Consider the following 26913-nt stretch of genomic DNA (forward strand, 5'->3'; position numbering starts at 1 on the left):
ACTCTGCCAACTCAACTGCCGCAGTGTTGTCAACTAAAGAACCTGCACTGCAAACAATGAAATTACAGAATGACTGTTTTTAAATTACTTAAAGTCTGTTTTACTGCACTATGTATCCTATTTTTGCACACAGTATCTGTGATAAGACAACAATATTAGGGCTATGGAAATTTAACGTCTTGCTCTAGCTCTAAAAACTTAAATATCCAATGTGTAGATTCACAAGTCACATTGTGTCAGTCAGCCTCGTCTCAACAGTTGCCATGTTTCATCCCCTTGGCACCTGCTGTCATCTGGATGATAAGATGAAAGACAACTCACATCTTAAGGACTGAGCTTCAGCAAAATGTGATGATGAATACTGATTTTATACACTGTAAGAAATGGACAGAAATGTAGCCCAGAGTGACCTCTTGTTCACTAGCTTAGTCTATCATCGACTGAGGTGCCATTTACATACAGTGTTAAGCTACTCATGCGGCCCTTCAGAGACACAGCAAGTCATTAAATACATATTGATAAAGGTCATTTTGTTGACAGGAACACAGCCATTTAAGCTCAACTACCACCTAAAAAATATAAATCTGCTGTAAGATGTATGTATAATCCACAGTACATTAAATTAAACTATTTAGGTGGATTACTGTTGATATGGTGACAAAATCTGGTTAATCCTACTATGATCTTTAAACATAAAAAGCCTTAGTCGAGGTTTCAGGATTACTATTATAGCAGGGATGGAAAGCAGCTTTTGTAAGATTTCAGGAGAAGATTTGAACTCTGGTTCACTTCTAACTGGAAGGTAGATTTTTACACATCTCCAAAGAGAATGTGTTAAATGTGTTTCATCATTTTGAAGAGTGAGCTCACTGTGGAAGAAATTCAAGCATAAGAATCTGGAGGTTACAGAATATACTACTTATGTAAAGACCACGGTATTCTAAAAGATACTGCCCTGGAATTGATGAGAGAGAGAGAGAGCTAACTTCTTTGATACTGTTTCATGTTTTGACAAGCTCAAGTGGCTATTTTAAATTTCAACTGGTGGTCCAAAATGTTCTTAAAATCGGGCCATGGTCCACACGAAAAATCTAAATTTTTCATGACATTGGTAACATATGCCCTATAAAATCATTAAGAGGGATTGGTATTGGAAATACAAATTGCCATTCTCCCCTTGCCTTGCTTTGTTTCCCAACTGCATCATATCCCAGACTTAATGGAATTATTCCTTCATTTGGTCAAGGTCAAAGTTCATCACTCCCACAGTCCTTTGCATTGTAAATCTTCCTCTCAACATGTCTGTGGGGTAATTGAAAATGTCCTGTAGTAGTTGTCTAAATATCAGTATACTGCCAGTGAATAGTGATTCTGTGTTTGGAAAAGAAAACAACATGAACACATATTAGTAGATAAAGTCAACAAAATACAACCTGGTATATTAGAAACATGTCTTGATTTTATGTTTTCTGCTCAAGATTTCTAAGAGACAGTAGCCGAGATGATTATGATTATGATGATTATGAACTCAGTTTCTCTATTAGTGAGCAAGCCTCAGTCTTCGCAGTTAGTTGTGTGACATTATTATCAGATACAGCACCAAACACTCAGCTAGATGGGTATGGTACACTGGCATTTATCCAAGTCCTGACAAACTGAGAGCATAATGCTAGACTGTTCAAATCTAATGCCAATAATTCATGGCCAGGTGAAAGTTCACAGTTTGCTGGACCACAAAATGTGCCCAACAAAAACAAGTACACATGCAGCAAAACCAAATTCATTAACTGTCTACCAGCTCATTTGACACTGCAAGAACTTTCAATCAAGCAATACAACAGCAATTAGCTTCCCATGAATGATTTGTTTCTCAAGACACTCTTGAGTGCTGCTTGGAAACAAACATGTAAATGGAGACATTCCTAAATCACAATATTCGTGACACATATTGAAAAGAAATAATATTGAACAGCAATATTAAATTAGTGTTTTATCTCCTACAGCAGAGGAGAGTTTTGATCAACTCTGAAGATGATAGAGTCAGTCACTTAAAAACTGGCCATCTGCAGGGATTTCTTTCAGGGTTGATTAAAGATACGACGTAGATAAGAAATCGTATTTTTGAGAGTGGACAGACTCAATTGAGAGATAAGTAAGTTAGGTGTTACTCCACCAAACATGCACTTTAAGAGATGGGATATAGGACACAGACACAGTGAGAAGAATAAAATGTCTCAAACTAAGAGTGGGAAGTGAAACAGAAACAAGTGATATTGCAGTGCTGTCTATCCCTAAACTGCATCTTTATTGTTATATTCTTTTTGACCAATGTATAGTACTCATTTAAATAAAATAATGGAAAATCCAGGGTAAGCCAAGGAAGGCTAAGCATACTGCTTTTTGGGTCTCTATTTCACTCAAATAAAATGGGCTAATAGTAATGGAACAGCCCAATTAAACTTATTACTGCAAACAAGGCTGCAGGGCCAGATGGAGTTAGCCCTGGGGTGCTAAAAGCCTGTGCCCCCCAGCTATGTAGAGTCCTTCAACATGCCTTCAACCTGAGCCCGAGTCTTCAAAGGGTCCCTATTCTGTGGAAGACATCTTGCCTTGTTCCTGTGCCGAAGATACCGCGTCCCAGTGGCTCCAATTACAGAGCGGTGGCACTGACCTCCCACATGATCAAGACCCTGAAGAGACTGGTCCTGGAACAGCTGCGGCCCATGGTCGGACCCCTCCTGGACCCCATTTAGTTCGCCTACCAGCCCTGGCTGGGAGTTGAGGACGCCATCATCTTCCTGCTGAACCGCATCCACATCCACCTGGACAAGCCGGCAAGCATGGTGAGGATCATGTTTTTTGACTTCTCCAGTGCTTTCAACACCATCCGGCCAGCCCTGCTGGGTGAGAAGCTGGCAGCGATGCAGGTGGATGCCCCCCTCCTGTCCTGGATTGTTGACTACCTGACTGGCAGACCACAGCATGTGCGTCTGCAGCACTGTGTGTCGGACAGCGTGGTCAGCAACACTGGGGCCCCTCAGGGGACTGTCCTCTTTCCCTTCCTCTTCACCATCTACACCACAGACTTCAGCTACCACACAGAGTCCTGCCACCTTCAGAAGTTTTCTGATGACTCCACTGTGGTGGGATGTATCAGCGGTAGTGATGAGTCTGAGTACAGGGCTGTGGTGGGGAACTTTGTCTCATGGTGTGAGCAGAACCATCTGCAGATCAATGCGACAAAGTCTAAAGAGCTGGTTGTAGACCTACGAAGGGCCAAGGCACCAGTGACCCTGGTTTCCATCCAGGGGGTCAGTGTGGACATGGTAGAGGATTACAAGTACCTGGGAGTACACATGGACAATAAACTGGACTGGGCTAAGAACACTCAAGCACTCAAGGCCAGTGACATTGTGGGGGGGAGCTAGACTCTCTGGCGGTGGTGTCAGAGAGGAGGATGCTGGCCAAACTACATGCCATCGTGGACAATGTCTCCCACCCACTCCATGATGTGCTGGTCAAACAAAGCAGTACCTTCAGTGGAAGACTCATCCCCCCAAAAAGCACCACAGAGCGCCACAGGAAGTCATTCCTGCCTGTGGCCTCCCTCTAAGTGTTAGTCTATATGACCCTAAGTCATTAAACTGGACATTGATCATTAACATCTCTGCAATACTTGACATAATTGTGCAATATTCTGTGTTAATACTCCTGTGCAATATACTCTTTTCAGTTTAAAATTCCCTATTTATTGATATTTATTCATACTTCTGTTACTACTGTGCAATATCCACCGTGTCATTATAATCTTAATAGGCTACACTTAACTTGACAGTTCATGCACTATTACTTACTACTTGTATTATTACATTGTATTATTATCATCAATCGGTAAACCCACTTTGTACTTCACACACATTTTAATTTTAAACGTATACCCACTTGGTACATGGTAATTTATCTGACCTGTATTATAGTGTATTGTATTTTTTGCTTAGTACTTCTATTCCTGTGTGCAGTAACGTGATAGTGAGCTGCTGTAACAAAAGAGTTTCCCGTCGGGGATCAATAAAGTATTTCTGATTCTGATTCTGATTCTGGATAGCAGTAAGAGTGGAGAACACAGGTTGCATGACAGGAAAAACATTTTGAGCAATATCATATACACATGAATTTCAGATCACCTAAAGTGAAATAACAGCACTTTCGTATTTTCTTGATATTTTTATCATGCTGATTTAATTGTAGCACTGATTTAACCATTTAAAGTATGGCTCAGGAACTACATCATTTTACTCTTTTGGGATATTTTTCTTTTCAGTAAAAATACAAAAATAACAACTATATGGCCAAACTTTACATTAAGGCCAACCTATACTTCCTGTGTAAGTGTCACTTTTTAAAAATATACAGCCACATCTCACAGTGTATATTATAATGCAGGTGCAGTACTTGAGTGTGTTAAGATCTTTACAAGGATATATTGTCTGATGTCACCTAGATCCAGGTCTCTTGTATAACTAATATATCCATTACTTCTAATTAACACATGAAACTACTGTGGGGCCAGATTCATGTTACTGTGTCTATTTCAAACTACTTTTCAACTTAATACCCCGTTAAATTGGCATGTATTATCAGCTATGTGCAATGTCTTTCAATGAATGAGGATTCATTGTTAAAACAACAAACTATTTACAGTTTAGTGAACTTCATTCATACTGTGTGGTGAATGAAGCGTTATGCTTGATTGGATATAAAGGCAAATGGAGTGAAGAATGAGTCAAAGTACAGTATGACTGCTTGGTGATACCTCAGCACCATAGCACCTTTTCTGAATGATCTCTAAAATAATCTTTGTAGAAGTATCAGTTTTGTTAAGACATTTGAAATGCATAACAAGCATTACATTGTTTCCACTGACTACTGAGAAATAACTTGTCTGACACAGATCATTTAGAGCAGCACTGATTGATATTTGAATGATCAGAATAAACAAGGTAGGCAAATAATGACAACAGCACAGTGACCCCAACCTCATAACAACGCAATAATCAGTTACGAGCTTTGATTTGAACAGTGTTATTAAAGCATCATATTTGCGAAAACAAATGCTTGTATGCATGCTTAAACCATCTAATTGACCTTAGTACAACACCTCATGGGAAAAAAGTGTTTCCTCAAGATATAGGGATACACAACATCTAACAAAAATGATTTCCATCTTCTTGGAAGCCAAGCTGTTTTCAGAGATCATTAAACGAGTCAGTAATGGCAAAAAAAAGGGAAAGCATTTCACCTTAAGACCTTCCCCCTTGCAAGTTTTATGCACTATTTGCTATTATATACTATTTGCACAGCACAAGCATCAACTACAGTACACAATGCAACACCTACAACAACAGCTTTGTAAATACTGAAAACACTTTAGAGATAACAACCACACCATTAACACTGGAATATATTAGAGTACCAAATGCATTTAAGCCAGGCATCTGTTTCAAATAAATTGCTAAAGCAACATTAAAACTCAGTCTAAGCTCATCTGAACAAAAAAGAAAGGGACAGACTGTCCGGTCTGGCAGAAAATAGAACAGTAAACATACTGTGCAAGATTACAGCATGCTAAGATAACAGAGCATGTACGCATGAATAACTTACTGTGGTGAAGTTCACCGGGTAGCAATCCTCTCCTCGAAAGGTGCACTGCAGTAGCATGTCATTGATGTCATGACCTGTACGGTTATAGAAATCAGTCATGTTGAACAGTTTGGGCTTGAAGTTCTGGAAGTTTGCCTTATCCTTCAGGGCAGCCAGAACTTCAGGCTCAGCCAAGTGTGGGTTAGCTATTTGATAGTTATTATTCAGGAGGGCCAGGAGCTCTCCCACATGATAGAGGTCATTTCTGGTGATTCTGGAGAAGCGGAACTCATTGAGGTTACAGAAAGTAACAGCTGGGAAGGTGAGGTTAGTCGCCGCCACCTCGTCCAGCTTGGTGACGTGAGGATACTCCAGGTAATATGACACTCGATCCATGCAGACCAGCATCAATAACCCTAGTGAGCCAAGGAAGGAAAGAGTCCATAGAAACCGACGGAATGTCATGTGCCCATAGGCGAATATGTGACTCATGCCATGTAGGGTGGATATGTTAGCAAAAGCTTGCAGGTTGGAGGGCCTGATGCTTTCAATGCTTTCCTCTGAGCTTCCTTTCATGGCTGTAGAGTGATGCTCAATACTCCCCAAGAACTTCAGGTTAAAGATTTTGCTTAGCAACAGCAATAGCAGAACCCAACCGGCAGTGTTGGTTTGGCACACTGCTTCTTTATTGCCTCAAGAAGTGGTAATGGTCTCAATAAATAGCTACCTTAAAATGGTTGTCAGTCTCTGTAACAGTTTTCTTTTCATCACAATTCACCTTCCAGTGGTTGTCAGCTGTTCCTGTAGTCCCAGGTCCCCCCCCTTTTCTTTCAGGCTGCTATTTTATTATCTCCAAAGCTGTCTCTCTCACTCCCTGCTCAGCTGTCCTTTGTAGCGGCACCAAACACAATGACAGCTCCAGAAACACCCACTTCTACCAAAACGCAATGCCTCCTGATTCCTGAGTGGTGTGAAAAGGGAAAAGAATACAAGGGACAAGAAAAGAGAGAAGAACAGTGAAAATAGCAGACGTAAGGATAGAGGCGAGAGATGGGGGGGGGGGCTGCAATGAAAAGGGCTGGCGTTTGGAGAGAGGTGCTAAGCCTCAGCAGTCAATGGGACCCTTCCTCCTCTAATCAGAGAGAATGCCTCTACATCGCTATGATAATGGGATGCAATGGTTTTGTGAATGGAGGTAATAAAGAGAGAAATGGCTCACTGGTCCCTCGCTGCCACCTTCCTTTTTCCTCTCGTTTCTCTTTTGCTCTTCTCTTTTCTTCCAGAAAGGAAAATGAGGGGGTCAGAGACCTCCGACCAGCCCACCACTGTGCTTGACAACCGGCGTTCACAGCATCCACGGGTTCCACTTCCTTATTTGCACAGATCCTCAGTCAATAGGGAAGACCACCTCTTGATGCTTTATGGCCACCCCCACCACCATAACCACTAAAGCCGTTTCGAGACCTCCAGCTTTAGTCCTGTTAACATACAGATTTATATTCTGCCGTGTGGAGCCTTTCACTCTCCTTTTCGCTTCCTATCTCTCTCTCTCTCTCTCTCTCTCTCTCCCACCACTCCCCCATTTCTTGCTCTCTCGCTCTCTTTTTCAGTCTCCCTCTCTCTCCCTCTTCCTCTTTAGTAGTCAGGATCCATCCCACTGCTGAATGGCTGCTTTGCCTGTGTGTCTGTGCTCACAGGGGAAGTCTCTCAATCTGGACACCACCTTCACAGCCTCTGTCACCAACATGTTTGCTTGCATACAACAATGCCACAGGTTGCATGTTTATTGCATTGGCATACGTCAATGCAAACAAGTAAAGCAAGCAAATATGTGACCCAAACCATCTGGTTAAATATGTTCTTCATTATTACATATAATTCATTGTACAAAAAATTGAAAATATTTAACCCATGCTGTCACAAGAGAAGTCGATACATAAAGATTTTAAATTAGATCAGAATCAGTATTTCTGATATTTCTGATGTTTCTGACTACACGAGAGTTGGGTTTTTTTCAGGCTTGACCAGTAATGGAGTTGCTTATTATATTGGGGTTGGGGTGGTCACCACACCATTCTGAGAAACCTTTTCATTTCTCCCAGGACCAAAACAAGATTATTACTCATTGGCTACCCAGGGATGTCTTATTATCATAACAATAGGTGAACTGCCAAGGATATGACCACAGCCCTTGAGGATTAAATCAGTATTCTGCCCTAGTAACCAGGCACAGAGACCATAGCAACCATTACCCACAACACTATAGAGGTATGCAATTCAGATTAAACTACGTGAACCATTTCATCCATAAACTTCTGAGAAACGCAATGTCAACCATACATTGTCACAGTCGAGATGCAATTTAAAAAATGCTCACAGAAGGAAATGCAACATGATGCCTGAAGTGATAGACTATTGTGGTTATGAATCCGCCTATCACAGTCTTTTTACCTGACAGGGAATGCTAAGACTCAGAATAGGTCTACTAGAACAATGTCTGAGGTATTGCAATTTCAAAACTACAAGACAGCAGCCTTTTTTGCTTCTTCCACCCAAAAGCAGTATAAGCTAAAATCAAAACAGGATTGAGCCACTTTTAATAACTCATAACATCATGACACCTTAAATATATCTGGTACTATTCCTTGTCAAAATGTCATTGACTTGATTAAGATGTTTGAATTTACAAATGGTTGATGCCTGATTCAAGGCTAGCTAATCCCCTCCTATACTTTAAAATGTATAAAATTCAGCTGCACTCCTTTGTATTCAGTCATGAATGATAATGCTTAATGTGCTAAAAAAAAACTTTACAGTGATGGGTGATGCTGTGCCCATTTAACATCTGAGACCTTCACTGAGTTTTAATATGTCTTCATTCACAAACATTGCCAGGTAAGTCAATGTTGCTGACACACACTGACAAACTAAAAACCCTTCACTATGGAATTACCTTTGAGTTACTGCCTCAAACAGAAATCAAGTATGGATTTTGCTGAATGGTTATGGTACTTTATAGATACTACTCTACAATGAGAATAAAGTAAACACACAAATAAATATGCATGTAGGGAGTACTAGAAAATGGATACTGTAGTGGTGTTTGCTGAAAAGACATTAATGGTCTCTTAGACAATAAAGGCAGGTCTAAGGGACGATCTCAGTACTGGACCAGTTTGTGGAGCATGGTGGATGTGCAGAGGGTTGACTATAACCTGACCTAATGCGTCCATATTAAGTGTCCCGTCAGATTTAACCTCACCCTTTATATGAGAAAAACAGGAAACACCGAGGTGAAATCCTGTGACTACAGTGATGATACTACATGTGTGGTTTCACAGTAACTGAACAACGATTTAAAACCTCAATAAAAAGTAGATTGTGATAAATAATTGTCTTCAGTGAAACTAACATTTATTCCCATCTCGGTAAATATTCAATATTAAGAGCACAGTGATTGTTGTCATCATTGTTGCATAAATCTGAATTTAACATTCAATTTCCATATTCAGTATTAGAATGCAAATACTCTTCACGCTCTGCATTCTCTTTACATTTGGGTAACGTTGTCTTGTGTAAAGATTAGCAAACTTAAATTCCAAATTCATACTGGCAGGCATGTCTGTTGTTGCAGATTGCAGGATGAAAATGCTGGACTTTTCAACAGTAATTGGCTTTCAAGTGGATGGTAGAATGCACAGCATAATGCAGTGAATATTAATAAGGAGGGGTAATATTTGAGGCACTGCACTCCTTTTTTTTGGGGGGGGGGGGGTTGAATTTGACTTTTAATCATCAACTAATGTTCTGAAAAATTCCAGGCCTAAAACACCTGTGGCTTATAGGCTAGTGGCTAGTCTGTTTCTTCATAACTGACACAATGTCATAACTGTTAACTAGTTCAGATATGTTTGTAAAAGCAACTTAACATTGTAAAAATGCAATAACACATATAGGCTAGTTGACCCTAATGCATCCTAGACAAGTGTGAGGAGCTTTTACTTTTTAAAATCATAATTCACAGTAGTTTTATATGTGTGCCTACCTAATACAGCACTAAAGACAATTCAGCTCTTACTCATAATTTGTGCTCTTCCTTTGTCCTATATATTTGATCATACTTTGTATAAATGTTAGACCTTTTAGTTTACAGTTCCATGTTTAGCATAGGTCAGATTTGCACATCCAAGAAATGTGTTGTCTATTAATCCACAAAAGCTTTACCCGGGATAATGCACATTAAAATGATCAAATGTGATCAAAAGCTACTGTATGGAACGCTAACTGAAACCAGGATTTCTAATAATTGAAAGAAAAGGGAAATGTTTTTTTCTTTTAAATCAGTTTTAATCTGACTTATTTCTTCACAAGATTGATACAGTTTAAGTTGGTTCATAATGCATAGTCACAAACAATATGATTCACACTGCTGGTCTGCTGCGCTGTGTGTCTGTTGCCAACAAAGATGTGCTGCAAAAGCTTTGGAAAAATATTCTAAACAAAAGTTTAACCTGATTTGACAAGTAAACATCTTAATTTAGTGAAAACAGTACTGTTGCCACTCTCACTATGTGGATCTAAATGATGTTGGATATAAAGTAATGTGCTATAATTACTATAGTTCAGTGAAAATTCTTATGACAAGCAAACCACCCTGATATGATGTACAGCTAAAAGGAGCAATTACAGTAAGTCATTCTTTGTGCTACCCAAGTTATGTAGATTTGGCAAGCACCTCAGAGGACAGATTGCCCTGTTAGGAACTGAACCCTGCAGTGAAGAAGTTGACATTTAAGAGCACATACATCATGAAGTTAAAGAAGGAACAGCAGAGATGCAACAATGCACTGAGGGAGCAAAAACACAACCTGAACTACAGATTAGACTGCAAGTGTGACCCTTTAGAACTATCCCAGCGTCTGAGCACTTTGTTTTACTATATACGTTCACAAGTACAGTGCAACTAAAAAAAAGTCAATGATGGGAACTGTTTGAGTTTAAATGTAAAAAAAAATCTTTCTAAACCTGATGTCTACAGTAGTTTAGATGTGTGTAGCCCATATTAGAAATAAAAAACAACTATTTTGTTCGCAATGGTACTTTGGTCAGCAAATAATGTTCCTGACCCTTTTTCATCTGTACCGTATCACAAACATTTCTTTTATTGCTAAGGTAAACAAATTTTATCCTTAAGGTTTTGAATTGCTCATTCAATAAGGGGCAAAATTATAAACCTCTAACATTTGCTTGAGTGTAGATATGTTCACAGAAACACAAACTGGTATATTTGAATACAAGACTGTGAAACAACTTGTGCATTTGGCAACTACAGAGTAATCACTGCAGGTATCAAGCTAAGCTTTGTTCTATTAAGTGACAAACCCTGCAAAAAAATAAAATAAAACACACCTTGTAGCCTTTAGCAATATGTTGATATGAGAGGCTGTGATAAACAGAACAGCCAACATTTTTCTTTTTCTGTGACTGTCAGACAGACATAGCGAGGTAGCAGATGTGTGCACACACACTCACCTTTTTTCCCATCTTCTTTTCACAGAGAAACAAGCAAACAGCAGAAATCTGCCAGACAACAGAGAAAAAGATGGCCTTTACAATACAGTCAACCAATGGCTGCTATTCAATGTATGTGGCAGTTGCTGCATATGACCTTGCATAAAAGCTGTCTGAGATAAGAGCCTATTCATATGTGATCTACTGCTCAATATCTGCTGTGCACTTGTGGAGTCCAAGACCCTGGACACAGGAATGGCAATGTACTAAAGGATTTGGCAATAATTAAATATTCAAATTGTAACACTAATGTGTCATTCATCAACACAAATGTACCCATTGCTTATAGAAAAATAAATAAAAGCAGATATTTTAGTAAATCTAAGAGAATATCAGAAGGTCAGTGAAGTTTTACAGCAAAAGCATTTAATGTAAAACCTGAAAACAAATAATATGGATGGATTTCTTCTCTGCTGCTCACTGAAATATGCCATATTTCTTAGGCTGAATATATATTAATGCTTAAACCACAGCAGATGTTTGTATTTTTGTGGGCAGAGGTGTTTTGTGTCTATTACATGACATCTTGTTTTGTGAAAATATAAATAAATAACTGCAACTTGCTAAAAGTTTTAATTAATGAGTCCAAAGCTATTTAAAACCCAAAACGTGTCCATGATGAAGCTGCTATTGCAAAGCTCCACTGCTTAGAGCTCTCAGGTGTTTGCCTTAACACTACTGTCAATTTACTTCACACTCTACAACGTAAATAGTCTGCTTGATAGACGGTGATGTTGCAGTAACTTTCTCACATTCACTGTACACCTATTATAAGATTATTTATGATATGTGGAACCTCAGTAGTATGTTTAAAGCCAATACAATTGTGCCAAGCTTTGATATGATAGTAATAAATGAGTATGATAAGTGCTTTACCATTTAGAGAGAGGTGTTTGTACGATAAAAGGTATATATATTTGTGTTCAGTTCCTTCAAGTGCCTTGGATGTCATCAATCACACAGAAAAATGTCTGATACAGGAACATACACAGTACACACACACACACACACATGAACACACACATCAGACAAGATAGATACAACTTTGAATTGTGTTATTGGCTTATGTTTTTTACTGGTATGTCAGTGATATATATGAGATAATGTCCAACTGAATTTAGAAAATTACAATAAAGTGAGATATGGGGAATAAAAAGCTTTAAGATAAAAAAGTATGTGTGGTCAAAGTCAGTAGAAGCTGACATGTTTTATAACCAAAATCTGAATGTAGTTGGTCCTGAAATATGCTATTATACTAAACGACTAGAACAATCACACACAGAGCAATTTAGATGTTAAACTTTTCATCCCAAATAAAACAAAGAGAATAAAGAAAATACTGGCCTGGAGCAGAAACATTTGTATCCCAATTATCTGCATGAAAATCTTACATTTGTCGAGATGTTCTACACATAAATGTGTCCAGGATCAAATGCAAGCTTAGAGATGTAAACACACCATTACTAAACAAACAAATAGCCCCATTACTACAATCGGACACCACGGTAACAGCAACTAAAACTGAAATAAATTTTGTGTACAGTGTCAAGAGGACAGACAAACCCGCTAGGGGGCCTTATAGCAAGACCTACAGCGGTGGGCTCACCTCCATTACCAGTTACCACCACTGTGCACTTATTGATGCAAAGTTATTGTAAATTGTATATATAGCATCTGAATTTTTTTGGTATCTGAATGTGATGAGACGATATGTTAAGAATATGCCTAAATTATAAGTTGCCAAGGAAACCAAAAACCAATCATTAGCACAAAACTGAAATACTACTAGGCCTCTGTAATTATTGCCAATTAGGAGTTTGTTTAGCCACAAAATAATTTATGCATCAAGTAAATACAGTCTGAATTAAACTGATCGAGACTTAACACAGCACTACACTATATTAGAAATCTTCAAGACAAGACATTAAAAGTGCAAACATTTCTGCATTTTGTCTGACTGCCACACACTAAATCAGACAAAATGACCCTGGGGCTTTTGGGGACCGGAGTTCTGGAGCAAGTGCCTGTTTTAATCCAGCCCTGCTCATAATACCATACATTTTTAATAAGCATAGCCTTAGTGTACTTTAAACTATCTAGAAAAAAAAGTGCAGGCCTACATGTAGACAAAGAGTGAGCTTACTAAAACTCACTCTAAACTAAAGCTCAAAAGTGTTTTCTTGTAAATGTTATGGTATCTAAATACAGGCCTAGGTCTAAAATATTTTGTAAACTACAAGCTACATGGAAGATTACCATGGATTACAGTGGAACGGTATACAACTCCACTTGTAAGATTTCATGCAGCCTAAAAAAAAAATGTTGCAAGTGTGCCATCCAGTGGACACCATTATTATGTGCAATGGTATAACGTCTTTAGTGCATCCTCCATGCATCACATTACTTCCGTGCAAGACTGCAATACAAACTAAAAACAACAAAAACACTACCTACATGAATAAAAACTAACGTTTGGGAAGCCTCTTGGCTACAGTTTTATTCCCTCTCGTAATTTTATTTCAATGTGGAGCGCAAGTCCATCCTCCAAAAACGAAGCAGGTGAGCTAAATCAGTCACTAATTAACGCACGCTACATAAACAGCTGCCCATGAGCCCAAAAAATTGGGACACTTATTCCTAAACTACTTGATACGGCATTTGACGTACTTAATATTGTCAAAGTTCATTCATTTGACACAGTTTCAAAAATGAGTAATGATATATCTAAAAAGAAGGGGAGGAGTTCAGGTGAGAAAAAGGCGAAAAGAAAGGCGAAAAGAAGAGAGACTTACGCGATGTACATCTATAAAGTTTTGAAACAGGTGGGTGGAAAAAGCGCAGCGAGCTTTAACTGCGGTTTTCCTGTCTTAAAATTAACTAACAACCCCTTCCCCTCTGCTTTTAAAGGTTCATCCGGACACGGGGATTTCAAGCAGAGCCATGAGCATCATGAACTCCTTCGTGAATGACCTGTTTGAGAGGATTGCCACAGAGGCGTCCCGGCTGGCTCAGTACAATAAACGCTCCACCATCACCAGCAGAGAGGTGCAGACTGCAGTGAGGCTGCTGCTGCCCGGGGAGCTGGCTAAACACGCAGTGTCTGAGGGCACCAAAGCTGTCACCAAGTACACCAGCTCCAAATGAAGACTTCAACACATTGCAAGGGGTTCAAACCTGTGCATCAGCTGCTTTGTAAACTGGTTGATTTCAATAAATGCATAAAAAGCTGATTTTTTTTCTTTTTCTTTTTTTTCTTTTGATCCCCCTCGACACGTTAGTATTAACCACTAGATGGGGTAATTGTACATCTGTCATATTACAGGCATATTGACTAAACAGACCTATAAACCTGAGCCCTAAATTGATGTCGACGAAATCAGTAGCTTGTTTTATACACTACAGCTATAAATGTTCCTATTTGCAAACAGAGACACAATAAAACTTATTTGGTGAAATAAACTGCAATGTTACAATAACCCACATGCATGAGGTCAGTATGACGCTGCATTTATCTTTAATACCTGCATTTATTTGCTCATTACTAGTATTAGATCATATCTAATTATCATATCTGATTATGCTTTTTGACAGTCTGAACACTTGAACGGCGTTTTTGGAAGACTCATACAATTAAAATATATTTCTAATCAAGTCCCAAAATCAGTCAATTCCCTATCTTAATATTCTTGACAAAGTTTTAATTATTCTTTTAACTCAGCTGGTTCTATATATAGCCAGTGTGGTAGAGCATCAGAGCAGCTGTAATTCAATAGATGGTGCATATTTTACAGCCTACTGATCACAATATACCATTGATGAAAATAATACAGCTGTCAAAAGCATACTTTTGTGTCAATTGTGGCATTCAGTTGAGTGACATCGGTCAAACTTATTTCTGATAACAGAAAAATAGTTTGTTAATTTTGAATCATCATACATCAGTCCAAAAGCAAAGGCACCTGTGTTTCTTAACGAGACACAAATAAACGGGGGAGCACTGAGAGCACAGGAGCCCCGACAGGTGTGAAATTAAACGGTTAACTGTAGATAACAAACCGGAGCTTGATTAAGCTTAGCAACTATCTCTTCTTGATTTCAGCATGTTATTAAGTGAGTGTACTCCTCTGCAGTGATTCAGAGACCTCTTAAATGTGATGGGGAAGAAGCTTTGAGTCAACTTACTGTTAGGGTTACTTTAAAAAGTCTTGTCTAGCTATAGCTAGCTAGTTAGTATGTCAGCAAAAGCTGACCTTGCCGAACCGGTATTATGGCTAACGCTTGCTACATTATGTAACGTTAGCAATGACGATGACATTGGTAAGGCTAACGTTACCTTTTATGTAGTAACAAGCCAAACTTTGAACTTTAAAAAAAACACAGACTGTATGAAAAAACATGAAAAGTGTAGTTTGATGACACTTACCGATGTTTTGAAGACATTTCTGGATTTCTCAAAGTCTATATCCTGCTGCAACAAAACAAATATCCCCGCCTGTGACAAGTTAAAAAAAATCCCCAAAATTTTATTAACTTGTTTGAGATGCGACTGTCCGAACAAAGATGGCAACCGGAACCATTTTTTCTTTTTTTGGGGGGGGGGGTGCTTGGTTGCTAGGCCACAAGAAAAATATCAACTGGATAGGCTATATGTTATGATGTTATATAGAAAAACAAGTGAATTATTTAGCTATATTTACTGATATGATATAGATTTGCTGATAACTTTAATTTTGGTGATGTGTTCTACAAGATGAGAAAGAAGAGTATCTATACTTGGCTGAATAAAACAGCCGCAACATAAAAAACTGGTCAAAAATCACGTCCTCAGAATATTTTGGTGCCAGGTGGATAGACAAGACCTTTGAGGGAACTAGAGATGTCTTCAAAACAGGGGTAAGTTTGGTAAAACAACCTGCAGTTTTTATGTTTGAGAAAAACAAGTGTGTAGCTCTGACTCAACTGAAATAAACATTTATCTCACATGTAAAGACAATGAGAGGTAAAAACTGTTTAACTTATATTTATTATTATATTTCAAAATACCGCAATGGTCTGTTTTAAAAGTAATCTTTTTCACCTCTGATGCATTCATCCAAACCCTGACAGGATCCATTATGCAGTTAGCTTTAAAAAGGGACATATTTATAAACTGACAGAGGAAATAATGCAACATTGTATCCTTGTTATGTATTCTAATCAGCTTTTTAAAAGACGACACTGTCAACTGAATAGTACTTGATTGCGGGATAATGACACTAGCGTTTGCACCAGTTCAATCTGCATAAAATGGAGGGACTGATAAAGGTCTCTCTAATTAGGACGGTGTTTACATCAGGCTTTACATACACCTATTAGGCAACCCTTGTCAACATCCTACAAAGCTGGGCTTACTGTGATAATGCACTTGGATGTGACTCCCACCACTGACTGTTATTGTTGAGATACCCATTTTAGATGTTTCCCAGTATTCTTGATAATGATATGAAATCTACAGATGTTATTATGAGGGTGATATAGTCTTTGATGGCAGTGACTTTGTTCATGATTATCATGGCCATTTAGGTTTTGTATCTTGCACCCTTCCCCATATCCCCTCTCATGCCCATGCCTTGTGGTAGTCATTGCTGTCTCCTTTAGGCAGACTGCTATGAACACATTATGGATGGGTGCATTAGTGAGTGATGCAGAGCACGGGCTGGCTTGCCTTGTTTTCGTGTGAGAGTGCATCATTAGAAAATGTTCCACTTGGCAGGGAAGCGCGTATTAACTGCAACCGCAATGAAATGAGGTTGTGATAGATGGTTAAAGTTATACAGGACTATTAGGTTGAAATATGAACCTCTCAATTGTCAAGATGAAACAGAGGGCTATTTGCGTGGTGATCAGTGCATTGAGAGACAATTGGAATCTGCAAAGACCGATACAATACATTATAGGTAGTGGGCTCAGAGCTGAAAGAGTACAGAAAAAGTAATCATGCTTCCACAGAATATTTTGGAGCTACTGTTCAATTCAAGGCTCTATAAATTCATTTAGGGTCTCCACCAACATCTCAATCATCGTGATGACACCTGGGGGAGATTTGCAAACAGGGCACCTTGTCTAAGCCCTTTTGTGGACTCTGATGAGCCATATATATATATATATAGAAGTAAACCAGTGTTGATTGGCTTTCAAAGGCGCTTTAATGGCATTCGAAGACTTAAAGCAGACTGTGTGTCTACCTTAATGTGTCCGTATTGAGTGTCAGAGTAAATATATTAAGAAAATTAGAATAAGCCAAGATGTAAATCAGAGCCAGTAGAAAAATGCATAAATTGCAGCAACTAGCTTCCCTTTAGATAATGTCGCTAGCCAATTAAACATGCTCCATGGTTTCCATGGTGACCTCCCAGTTATTTTACCACCAGAATACAAACTTCAGACCCTATTTCTCTTTAACTCCCTAGATGTGAACTGAAATGTGTGAATTGCATATTAATTGCCTATATGCCAGATATGATCTCGCTTCCTCTAATAGGAATAACAATAAGTAACACATAAATCATTAAAATAAAAAACACCTGATGGATAATTGAGTGCTCTGATGTCATGGTGACGTGTTCTCTAAACTTAGACTTTCTTTGGGTGCACTGACTCTGTCTTAAACTAACAACAGATCCAATTGCAAACCCATTAGCATTTAATATTACTGTAATTACTGTGTACATTTCATTATGTTCTCAGTATATTAAATGGCTGCTCAGTGTGGAGGGAAGGCTAAAGTTTAATCTCTTTCTGTATTACTGTGTGCCACAGTACTCAAAACAGCATTAAGAGGCACATAATCAGAGGGAACTAATTGCCTATGATTGCATAAATGTAGTGCCTCACTCTCATCAGAGCTGTTGCTTATGTCCAGCCTCTTACCGCCTTGGGAGAGGAAGACGGTTGACCACAATGCAGAAAACCTTAGAGAGACAGCTACTGGTGGGTAATGTGAGGAAACCAAAGATTTAATATGTCCACAGGGGGCTGTGAGGGCAGAGGGTGTTACTACTACTGATGTTTCTTGTTGTCATCAGAGTTGCCTCTGCTTCACAGAGGGAAAAAAAAAGAAACATGAATGCCCACCATTTGAGAAATGAATTTATCGAAGTCGCTGTCTTTTTCCCCATTAGTAAGTGTTTAGTTCAGCGTTTTAAATAATTGCGTTACCAGGAATGATATTTAAAATACATTTGGGAGTCAATGAGGCGGGAAAGTGCCTACATGCCATTTGGAAGACATCAAAGTAGAGAGGAGGTAGCCCAGATGCATATTATAAACTCATTATGTATATCATTTAAAAGGATGTACTCCAGCCACAAAAACAATATTCCTAGTCTCTCTCTGGTAATGTGTGTTTTCAAAGTTGAAACTCTTACTCGCCTTCAGTTTAATGTGGCATCTATTACCAAACTGTAACATAAAATAAATGACCTTGATTTCCATACCAGAACAGTCGTTAAGGTATAGATGAGATGCAGCGATGCTTCTGTGATTTCAAATGGGAAAGAAGGTAAAACCTCTCCACAAATATCATGTATTTCTCCACCTGTGGTGCAGACCTTGTTTTCCACAGAGCTTACCGGCATCTTGATGGACTGGTGGATAAACAGATATTAAAATATGTTTTAATACATTGTATATCCAGTACAGCTAATTTTATTAGATGGTGATATCGGAGGAAGTTATGCAGTCTCCAAAAACTCAAAGGTAATTCTGAGTCATCCTTGCCAGCCATGAAAACCTATCCTTAGTGTCTAGAGAGTTAAAAGATGGGATCAGTTTTGCTACAGGGTAGAAATTCTACCAACACTGGAAAATATTGGCCTATCAGTCAAAAGAGATGTTTGTCAGATGCCTAGCGAGTAGGCTTAAGAGGCTTAATTATGCATCGTCCCTCCGCCATCAGAACACTACACGTGAGGCAGAGTGACACAGCGGTTGCCAGTCATTCAGCCTAATGTTCTAATGCAGGGAGCCATGTGGATACATAAAATCCATTAAAGCTCTTGAAAAAAAAAATACTGAGCAGAAAAAGACATTTTGCAAACACACACTCACAGGGGCTTACAAATAGGGCATTCTTATTTGCTCCTCTAAGGAAAATGTCAAGACAAAATTTTACCTTAAAAGTTGCCCGAATGGTTAAGTCAGTTATTACTTTTTAAATGTTTTGAGTTTAACAGTGAAAGCACTGCTGGGAATGGTAAAGGTTTATAATCCAATGACTTGTCCCTTTATATGGACTATTCTTGCTCAGCACATTAAGAGTAGGAGAGGTGGAAACACACTAAATATATCTGGAATAAGCAGTATTTTGATGGGCTGAACTTTGTATGTACATGTAATGTTACCTGTATTTTTTTAAGGAACCAAACCTCCCATTTGCTGCTCATTAAAGGTTTGTCTAATAAGATACTGTGTAATATTTAAAAAAAAATCATGTCCCGTCACCCCAAGACCAGCATGTAGTGTAGTTACAAAACATGAGTTTATTCAACTCATTTGATACTTGCAGCCTGACAGACACACTTGCTGTAACTTTGCTGGAGGCAAACAGGAGAGGCTCGAGTGGCTGCATGTGAGACATAAAAATAGCATTACTTGTCACACTGCAGGAAGGGTCTCATACCGAATATCAAAACAACTCTGCGACCCAACCCTGTGAACAGCCGGCAGGCACATAGTGGACATTAGCCAGAGAGAGGGAAACACAACAGAAACAGAGAGACAGGCATTTTTAGACGGTCTCCCTCACTTAATCATACACATCTTACACAACTACTTTTCTCCGCGAGAGGCAAGCCATTCAGCATGTCGCGAGGCAGCTTTGTCTTCACACCCATGGCCTTACGCTCTCTTGAACTTGATGAGGACATGCTGGAGAGATACAAGTATAAGAAGCAGCTGGCCTCCAATCACCTCAACAGCTATATGCTGAAGAAGGAGGCCAGGGCACCGCTGAGGTCCAGCACTGCCCTACCACCAGCTGTCTGCCAAGATGTGGTCATCCAGAATGCTCTGTATACAGGAGACCTGGAGGCTATGCAGCACCTCTTTCCAAGAGGATCCACAGCAAATCTCATCATTGAGCCACAGGGAGGGGACATGCGTTGGGTGGCCACAGGGGAAGGTAGGAGACAACATCTGGCTTCATTAGGAATTCATATGATTTGCCACAGCTAAGTAGCTTTATTGTATTTCCTGGAGATAAGCATCCAAAATTTGGAATTTTAAAAGTACTTCTTATTTTAATGGAAGTGACAGACATTACCTGTGTTGTTGTGGAAAAGAGAGAAAGTAAATCACTGCTTTAAAATTATTTGAATGTGCAACTGGTGCATCTCACCCTGAGGCGGTATTTAAAGACACAGTGATGCAATATTTATAGAAACAGAACACAAGGCAATATTTATAGAAACAGTCATATGTCCACCACATAATCAGACTGGATTCAATTGTGGCCTTTCACTCAAGATAAAATAAGCAGTTTGCTTTTTTATTTTGTGGAAGACTAACATTTTGAGTCAGTTTTGGCTTGTTGAGTCCCTGGAAATTAATGTTCCAGACTAAACATTTTTGATGAATACATAACACTAATAATGGGCATGTGCAATACTGGATGTTACCAAAAATCATTCTACATACGATGTGTTTCTCCTAAATGTCTTGAATGCAACAGATTATTGTCCATTGAATCAGTGGGCAGGTGACATGTAACACACCAGTCATTGGTTCCAATACCACTGCACTGGCAAGGTTCACCGGGTCAACCAAAATATCACATAACACCACCCTGAAATAGCCCTGTCTGCACAAACAACCTGCATAAGTGCTTGTTTCCTTCGGGAGAAACCAACCAACTAAAACAATCTAGTTAGCCCCAGTATGGCTTATGCACCGAAGATTAAGTGGCACAAATCAAAGACTTACCGCAACGATGTGATTGCCACAGCCAATGCCACAGGTTGTGTCCTGCAGTTCTGGAACTCTCTGCTTGTGGGTGATGAGCTGACGATTCTCAGCATTGTGGACGACGACGAGTATGACTACCTTATTGATGCCATTTATGACACCAGCAACATAGAGCAATGGAAGAACTTCAGATTTAACTACAGAGGCCTGCGTAGGTTTATCAGAGCTTTGAATTTATATCAAACTGGCTACAGTTGCAGTACAAAAGTTATGGTCTTACTTTTCTTCAGGGTACCAGGGTATTTTATTGAGTGTTAGTGAGTATTTTATTGAGTACTGGGAAGTGTCATGCAATCAGTAATACTTTGAAAATGTTCTAATTGACAGCAAGACCACTCTTGGATTACTTATATTTGACATGTCTGCTTATTTACAGTGATCCTAAGAGTTGAGCTCAAAGTTAACTTTATGCAAATTGTACTCCCTACTGGCAGGACTATGGTCTCTGACTTATGAGCAGGAGCTGACCACACCACTTAACATCACAGCTAGCCGAGGCTTCACAGACTGCCTGAGACTTCTGCTGCAGCGTGGGGCCAATGTAGACCTGGCACCTGGGGGCACCACTGCCCTGCATGAATCCTGTGAAAACTGCCAGCCAGAGTGTACCAAACTGCTGCTGATCCATGGCGCCAACGCCAATGCTGTCTCTGAAGACGGCGTTATGCCTTTGCATGTTTGCACAAGCCCTGAATCCTTTGAGTGAGTAAAGTAGAATAAAACTAGAGTGTTGGTCAGTGCTTCATCTAATTCAGTGATTCTCAACCAAGGCTACCTGTACCCCAGGGGGTACTTCCACAGTTGCCAGGGGGTGTGTAGAAAGATTGTGGAATAGCTCAGCTAATTTGAAAAAGTCAGTGAATTGACTCAATGTCAGTTAAACCACAATTTTTAAGTTTTCTAACATTAGCTGTTATAAGCTACTGGTCATACCAGACCAAGTGAGACTAGCTGCAAAACCCATGAATGTTTTGAATTAAGCAAGGGTGCATTTATTGCTAATTCAACTTTTGTAAGAGGAAGACTGTGTTATTTAAAATCAGTGAACCGCAATATCCACCCACCACCGGCTCCTGTTGAGAGTACATGAAAACTAGCTAGCAGGCGGGCAGAGAAGGTGAAATGCATATAGCTAAAAGGGCTGGATAAATGGATTAAATGTGGAGTTGCTGGCACTCAAAGTAGTTATAATTCAAACTTGATCAAACCTACTGGTAAAAAAAACCTCCCCATGCAGACAAATTCAGGATCACTGTCTTGTAAGAAAATTATTGTAATAAGATCCACTTTTATATAAGTAATGGTGTTAAATTACAAAAACAAGGTTCTGTAATTCTGTCTGCAGATGTGCCAAGTATCTCCTTCAGTATGGTGCAGCAATCAATGGCCGCACTGTAGATGAAAATGACACTCCCTTACATGTGGCAGCCAGGAATGGCCTCCCGGACCACACTGAGCTTTACCTGCGCTATGGAGCTGCTGTGGACAAAAAGAATGATGAGGGTCTCACACCCCTGAACGCTGCTTGTTCACAACCCCAGGAGGTGCAGGACCTTGAACGTTACTTCAAGGTGTGCCAGATACTGCTGGGGAAAGGGGCCAACGTCCACGCTATGGACCAGGACACACGCACTCCTTTGCACATGGCCTGTAAGAATGTAAATCCAGACATAGTGGATCTGCTGCTGGCCAATGGTGCCAACGTTAACAACATGGACTACGGTGGTGAAGCTCCCATGCACAACATCCTGAAGGTGGTGTGCTACAAGGTTTCCCATCACCCTGAGAGGATTGTCCGTGCTCTGCTCAACCATGGTTCTATTAGGGTGTGGCCTGGAGCTCTGCCCATGGTAGGAAATCAAAATGTTAGCTAAAAGTATGAATGGATCAAATGTGTGCACATGCATTTCATATGGGCTAAAGTATTCCAGATTGGTTTGTAGTAGTATATTGTATTTGCAGTATGAACCAATTATTCATCAAGGTGGCTCGTTTTGCATAATTAGCGACTTCTGCACATGTAACACCTTGAGAAAGAGTCTTGAAACACTAAACTGTTCCTTGCAAAATTCCAGACTTCACAACTTCACATTCAAATCATTCCCATTTCATGACACAACATGAAGTGTTGCACTCTCTGTGGGGAACAGACTACAACTATCAGTGAACCCACGTGCACTAGACAAAATGCCTGGTTCCTAATTAGGCAAGTGTTAATAGGAGATTAATTAGCACTAATTGCATAATTTCCAGTTAAACCCCTGGAGGGAAGACCAATCTGTTCATTTCACAAGTGTTTAATTACTTTATTTCTTCAGTTCTATGGAGTCACAAGCTCGCTCATGAACTTAAATGATGATTATATGAATTATATTGCTTTGCTCTGTGTTGTGGCGTTCCTTTTAGGTTTTGAGGCACTGCTCTGGATCTCCACGCACCATCGAGGTTCTTCTGAACGCTTACAGTCAGCTCAAAGTCACAGACACCTGGGTTGAGTCTGTGTCATCGGAGGTGTTTAAGGCAAGCTTGTTAAATAATTAATTCATGAGTAGGGTCTAACTAGTGTGGGTGTTTTAAGACAAATGTTTTTAGATTTTATGTTTTTTACATTGTACCAATATTGTATTTCTTTAAATGGTGTTCTTTGTTCTCTTCTTTAATTTCCTTATGGTATATTCATGCCCAAGAGTTGCATGTTTTGAGCACAGTATCTGGACAGCACTAAGACCATGAAAGCTCCACTACAATCAGTGCTGATTAAATTAGTTTTGATAGTTTAACAGCTCTTAAACTTGAGGTGACCCACCACATATATTCCGTGGTAGAAACTCTGAGATATGTTAGGCCTTTAAATACAGAATTCATTTACAAAGACATGATGATAATTACATGGATAAATCAAAATGTCTTTTGCAGGTTGTGCAGGATGCTTATAGCTGTAGTGGGTGTGCCAGTGGACCACACAAATTGAGTGATATTTGATATTCACAAAGGGCCAATATTTATAGTAGTTGCTTACTGAATGTTTATTTATTTATTACTGCTTATTCATTTCAAAATATTACCATGATTTACTGTTAAGTGAGACAAATAATATCAGTTCTTCACCAAATGATCTCATGCTCATCTGTGTTTTCATCCAACCAGGAACACAAAGAGTTCTATGAGTCAATCTTCTCTTTGGCACTGACTCCTCGCTCCCTGCAGCACTTGGCACGCTGCCGACTCAGGAGCTTCCTGGAGGGCCGGGTACACAAGGTGGTGCCTAAACTTGATCTGCCCACCTTCATCAAGAACTACCTGCTCCTGGAGTACAGAGGCTATGTCCACTGAAAGCACTTTGTGTAGTCTTGTTAGTGTTAGTCCTGATGAAGATTGAGTGCTGCTACATGTGAGAAAGGAGCAGCTGTTCACAATATAATTACATGTCAAGATCATAATTAAAATTGTGACATCAGCTGTAGCACTGTACACCAGTACACTAAATATTTTTAAGTACATGTTGTAAGCTTTTCAGGATGAAGAAGCAGCTGCTTGTTCTCTGTCACTTTTATTCCAGATCAATCTTTAAGCACAGTTACATGTTTGATTTTGCACCACAAGAGGGAGCTATAGACTAGAGTTGACGAAGTATACAGCAGATATGCAATTATATGTTTTATATTTTTTTTTATTTTATGGTCACTTTTTTTTTAAACTTCTGCACTTGATAGAAAAGAGGCTCAGATGCTTGTATTTTTATACATAATAACTATCATGGTAGTTTGATGTTAATGCGCATAGTGATGATGTGTTGTACATTGAGGATTGCTATAAAACATTTGCATAAATAAGTATTGATGTGATTGTAATTAGGTGTTTTATATCAAAAATAGGCTTGATATAAAATTAAATATTCCACTATGGCCATGTAATCTAGTCATTGTTCTTTTATTATTTCCTGCTGTCTTACATTCTCTCTCTTTCTTCTCTCATGCTTCTGCTTCTACTCTGCTGCTCAGTGAGGTTTTGTTTCTGGAAAGAAAAATATTGAAAGTGATGAATACCGATTGTATTTGGTGCTTTTATCAAGAGAGTCCGAGAAGGTTATTCGTCTTTAACTTGGCCATATGATTCAGAAAGCTTTGACGCAATGGCGAAACGAGAGAAAGACAAGAGTTCAGTAAGCTGCACCTGTCACGTTCTCCCATCAGTCAATTACGTGGGGGGAAAGTTAACTTGGAGGGATCATTATGGTCACATTTAGCAAAATGACAATTATCTGCAGACTTATTTATATTAGTTTACCTTATTTTGAAAAAACAACAGTGACAACATTTTCATCACCTCTTGTGACAATTAAAATATGTAAACTATTTTGTTAGAACAGGTTGTAGGAGGCCATTTATATTAGGCCTACTTCTGTCATCCTGTATGAGACTTTTATATTAAAAAAGCCAGAAAAATGGTGAAAATGATGAAAACTCTATATGAATGTTGATTTGTACGTGGCTAAAAAAATCGTTTTTAAAAAGTGTAGAGAGGAGCTGCATCAGAGTTCCTCTCAAAAAGAAAGGGGGAGCGGAGCTCGGCAAATGGTTTCAATAGATCAAAGAGAGGTGCTGCTGAAGTCACTTGCAATTATAAGAATTAGCCTGGCCTGGCCCTCCACTGCTAATCAGAGTCGGTGGTGATATGTTTATGTCCTCATGCAATCAGACGACCAGTTGGAGAGCCCGGGCACCCAGGACTCAATAGGGCTAATCATCATCAGTTCCCATTGCCGTTTAAAAGGTGAATGATCTGCGATTAAACCGGTGCATAAAGAAAAGAGAAAAGTGATTTTTTTTTTCTTTCTCCACATGCATTTTTGATCAGGGATGAATTACAACTCCCAAAGCGCCAAGTATAATGTGTGCGTTATTTAATTAAAAAAACAAAACAAGAAAAACATTAGGGATAATTTAGTTGACAGATGATCGGTAAGAGACGTTTATAAGTAAAGTTTATAATTCACATCTTTTTAAATGAATTCCCCCGAGTTCAAACAAATCTGACTTCTGGCCACTATGTGTCCGTGTCCACACTGCAGTTGACCTCGCATAAACGTCTTTTATCTGAATCTAATTTCGCACAGAGTATCTCTCTCCAGGGAACAATTGTAGCAGCACTTCTTTTTTCTGAAGCCAAACGCATTGTTTTTAGCCGCGGAGAATAGGACAGAGAGCGGAGAAACATCTGCCTCTCCTCCCTCCTGACTCTGATGCCCATCGGCCCCAATATTTCAACAAAAGCCACCGTTGTTTTACGCTGTCCCTTAAATCCAGAGTAATTACTTATCATCAATCAAAATTAATAATAGCTGATTGGGTTGGTGTGGTCAACGATTATAGAAGGGGAAGGGCAGGAACAGTCTCTCACACCGTTTTGCAGTCAATGGTGAACCTGGCAAAAAGGGAGGAGGGCTGGGGGGGCAGGGGGTGCGACCCGTCTATTTGGTCTCCACTGGGAAACTACCGCCTCTCAAGACGGCCAAAAAGTCAGAGGCTGAATAAGGAAATGAAGCGTAATTTGAGGAAGATGGATGAGCCCCCAGGGAAACACCCCCTTTTCATTCCTCTTGTATTGCAGATGATAACCAATGCGCTCTCGCCCTCTCTCTCTCTCTCTCTCTCTCTCTCTCTCTCTCTCTCTCTCTACGCACACACACACACACACGCG

General features: G+C 39.4%; 3 protein-coding genes across 7 annotated transcripts in view; 2 read left to right on the forward strand and 1 right to left on the reverse strand.

Annotated features, from left to right (window-relative positions):
• asic1c (acid-sensing (proton-gated) ion channel 1c) overlaps positions 1 to 7299 on the reverse strand; it is a 90379-nt gene extending 83080 nt beyond the window's left edge. The window contains exons 1-2 of one of the 3 annotated variants that reach the window (XM_044218199.1): positions 6860 to 7290; positions 5662 to 6601 (exon numbers count right to left, since the gene is read on the reverse strand). In XM_044218199.1, coding sequence (XP_044074134.1) covers positions 5662 to 6216 — 555 coding nt within the window. In that variant the 5' untranslated portion in view covers positions 6217 to 6601; positions 6860 to 7290. Of the gene's footprint in view, positions 1 to 5661 lie in introns of all 3 variants that reach the window. The other 2 variants (XM_044218198.1, XM_044218197.1) reach the window with 2 other exon arrangements.
• A 6518-nt stretch (positions 7300 to 13817) lies between these two features.
• Positions 13818 to 14441, forward strand: zgc:92591 (uncharacterized protein LOC436997 homolog). The gene is made up of 2 exons (XM_044218207.1): positions 13818 to 14033; positions 14119 to 14441. The coding sequence occupies exons 1-2, from the start codon at positions 13920 to 13922 to the stop codon at positions 14353 to 14355; spliced, it is 351 nt and encodes a 116-aa protein (XP_044074142.1). The 5' UTR covers positions 13818 to 13919; the 3' UTR covers positions 14356 to 14441.
• Positions 14442 to 19800: 5359 nt separating this feature from the next.
• asb10 (ankyrin repeat and SOCS box containing 10) lies at positions 19801 to 25644 on the forward strand. 3 transcript variants are annotated; one of them, XM_044218202.1, is made up of 5 exons: positions 19801 to 20371; positions 21648 to 21915; positions 22559 to 23063; positions 23620 to 23733; positions 24361 to 25641. In XM_044218202.1, exons 1-5 carry the CDS (start codon positions 20053 to 20055, stop codon positions 24544 to 24546), a joined length of 1392 nt encoding a protein of 463 aa, XP_044074137.1. In that variant the 5' UTR covers positions 19801 to 20052; the 3' UTR covers positions 24547 to 25641. The 3 variants fall into 3 exon arrangements, with proteins under 3 accessions (XP_044074137.1, XP_044074139.1, XP_044074138.1); XM_044218204.1 differs by having other exon boundaries at positions 20104 to 20371; positions 21644 to 21915; positions 24361 to 25643; XM_044218203.1 differs by lacking the exon at positions 19801 to 20371 and adding an exon at positions 20390 to 21364 and having other exon boundaries at positions 24361 to 25644.
• Positions 25645 to 26913: the final 1269 nt, after the last annotated feature.

Source organism: Siniperca chuatsi, linkage group LG13 (genome assembly GCF_020085105.1).
Source record: "Siniperca chuatsi isolate FFG_IHB_CAS linkage group LG13, ASM2008510v1, whole genome shotgun sequence".
Lineage (NCBI taxonomy): Eukaryota > Metazoa > Chordata > Actinopteri > Centrarchiformes > Sinipercidae > Siniperca > Siniperca chuatsi.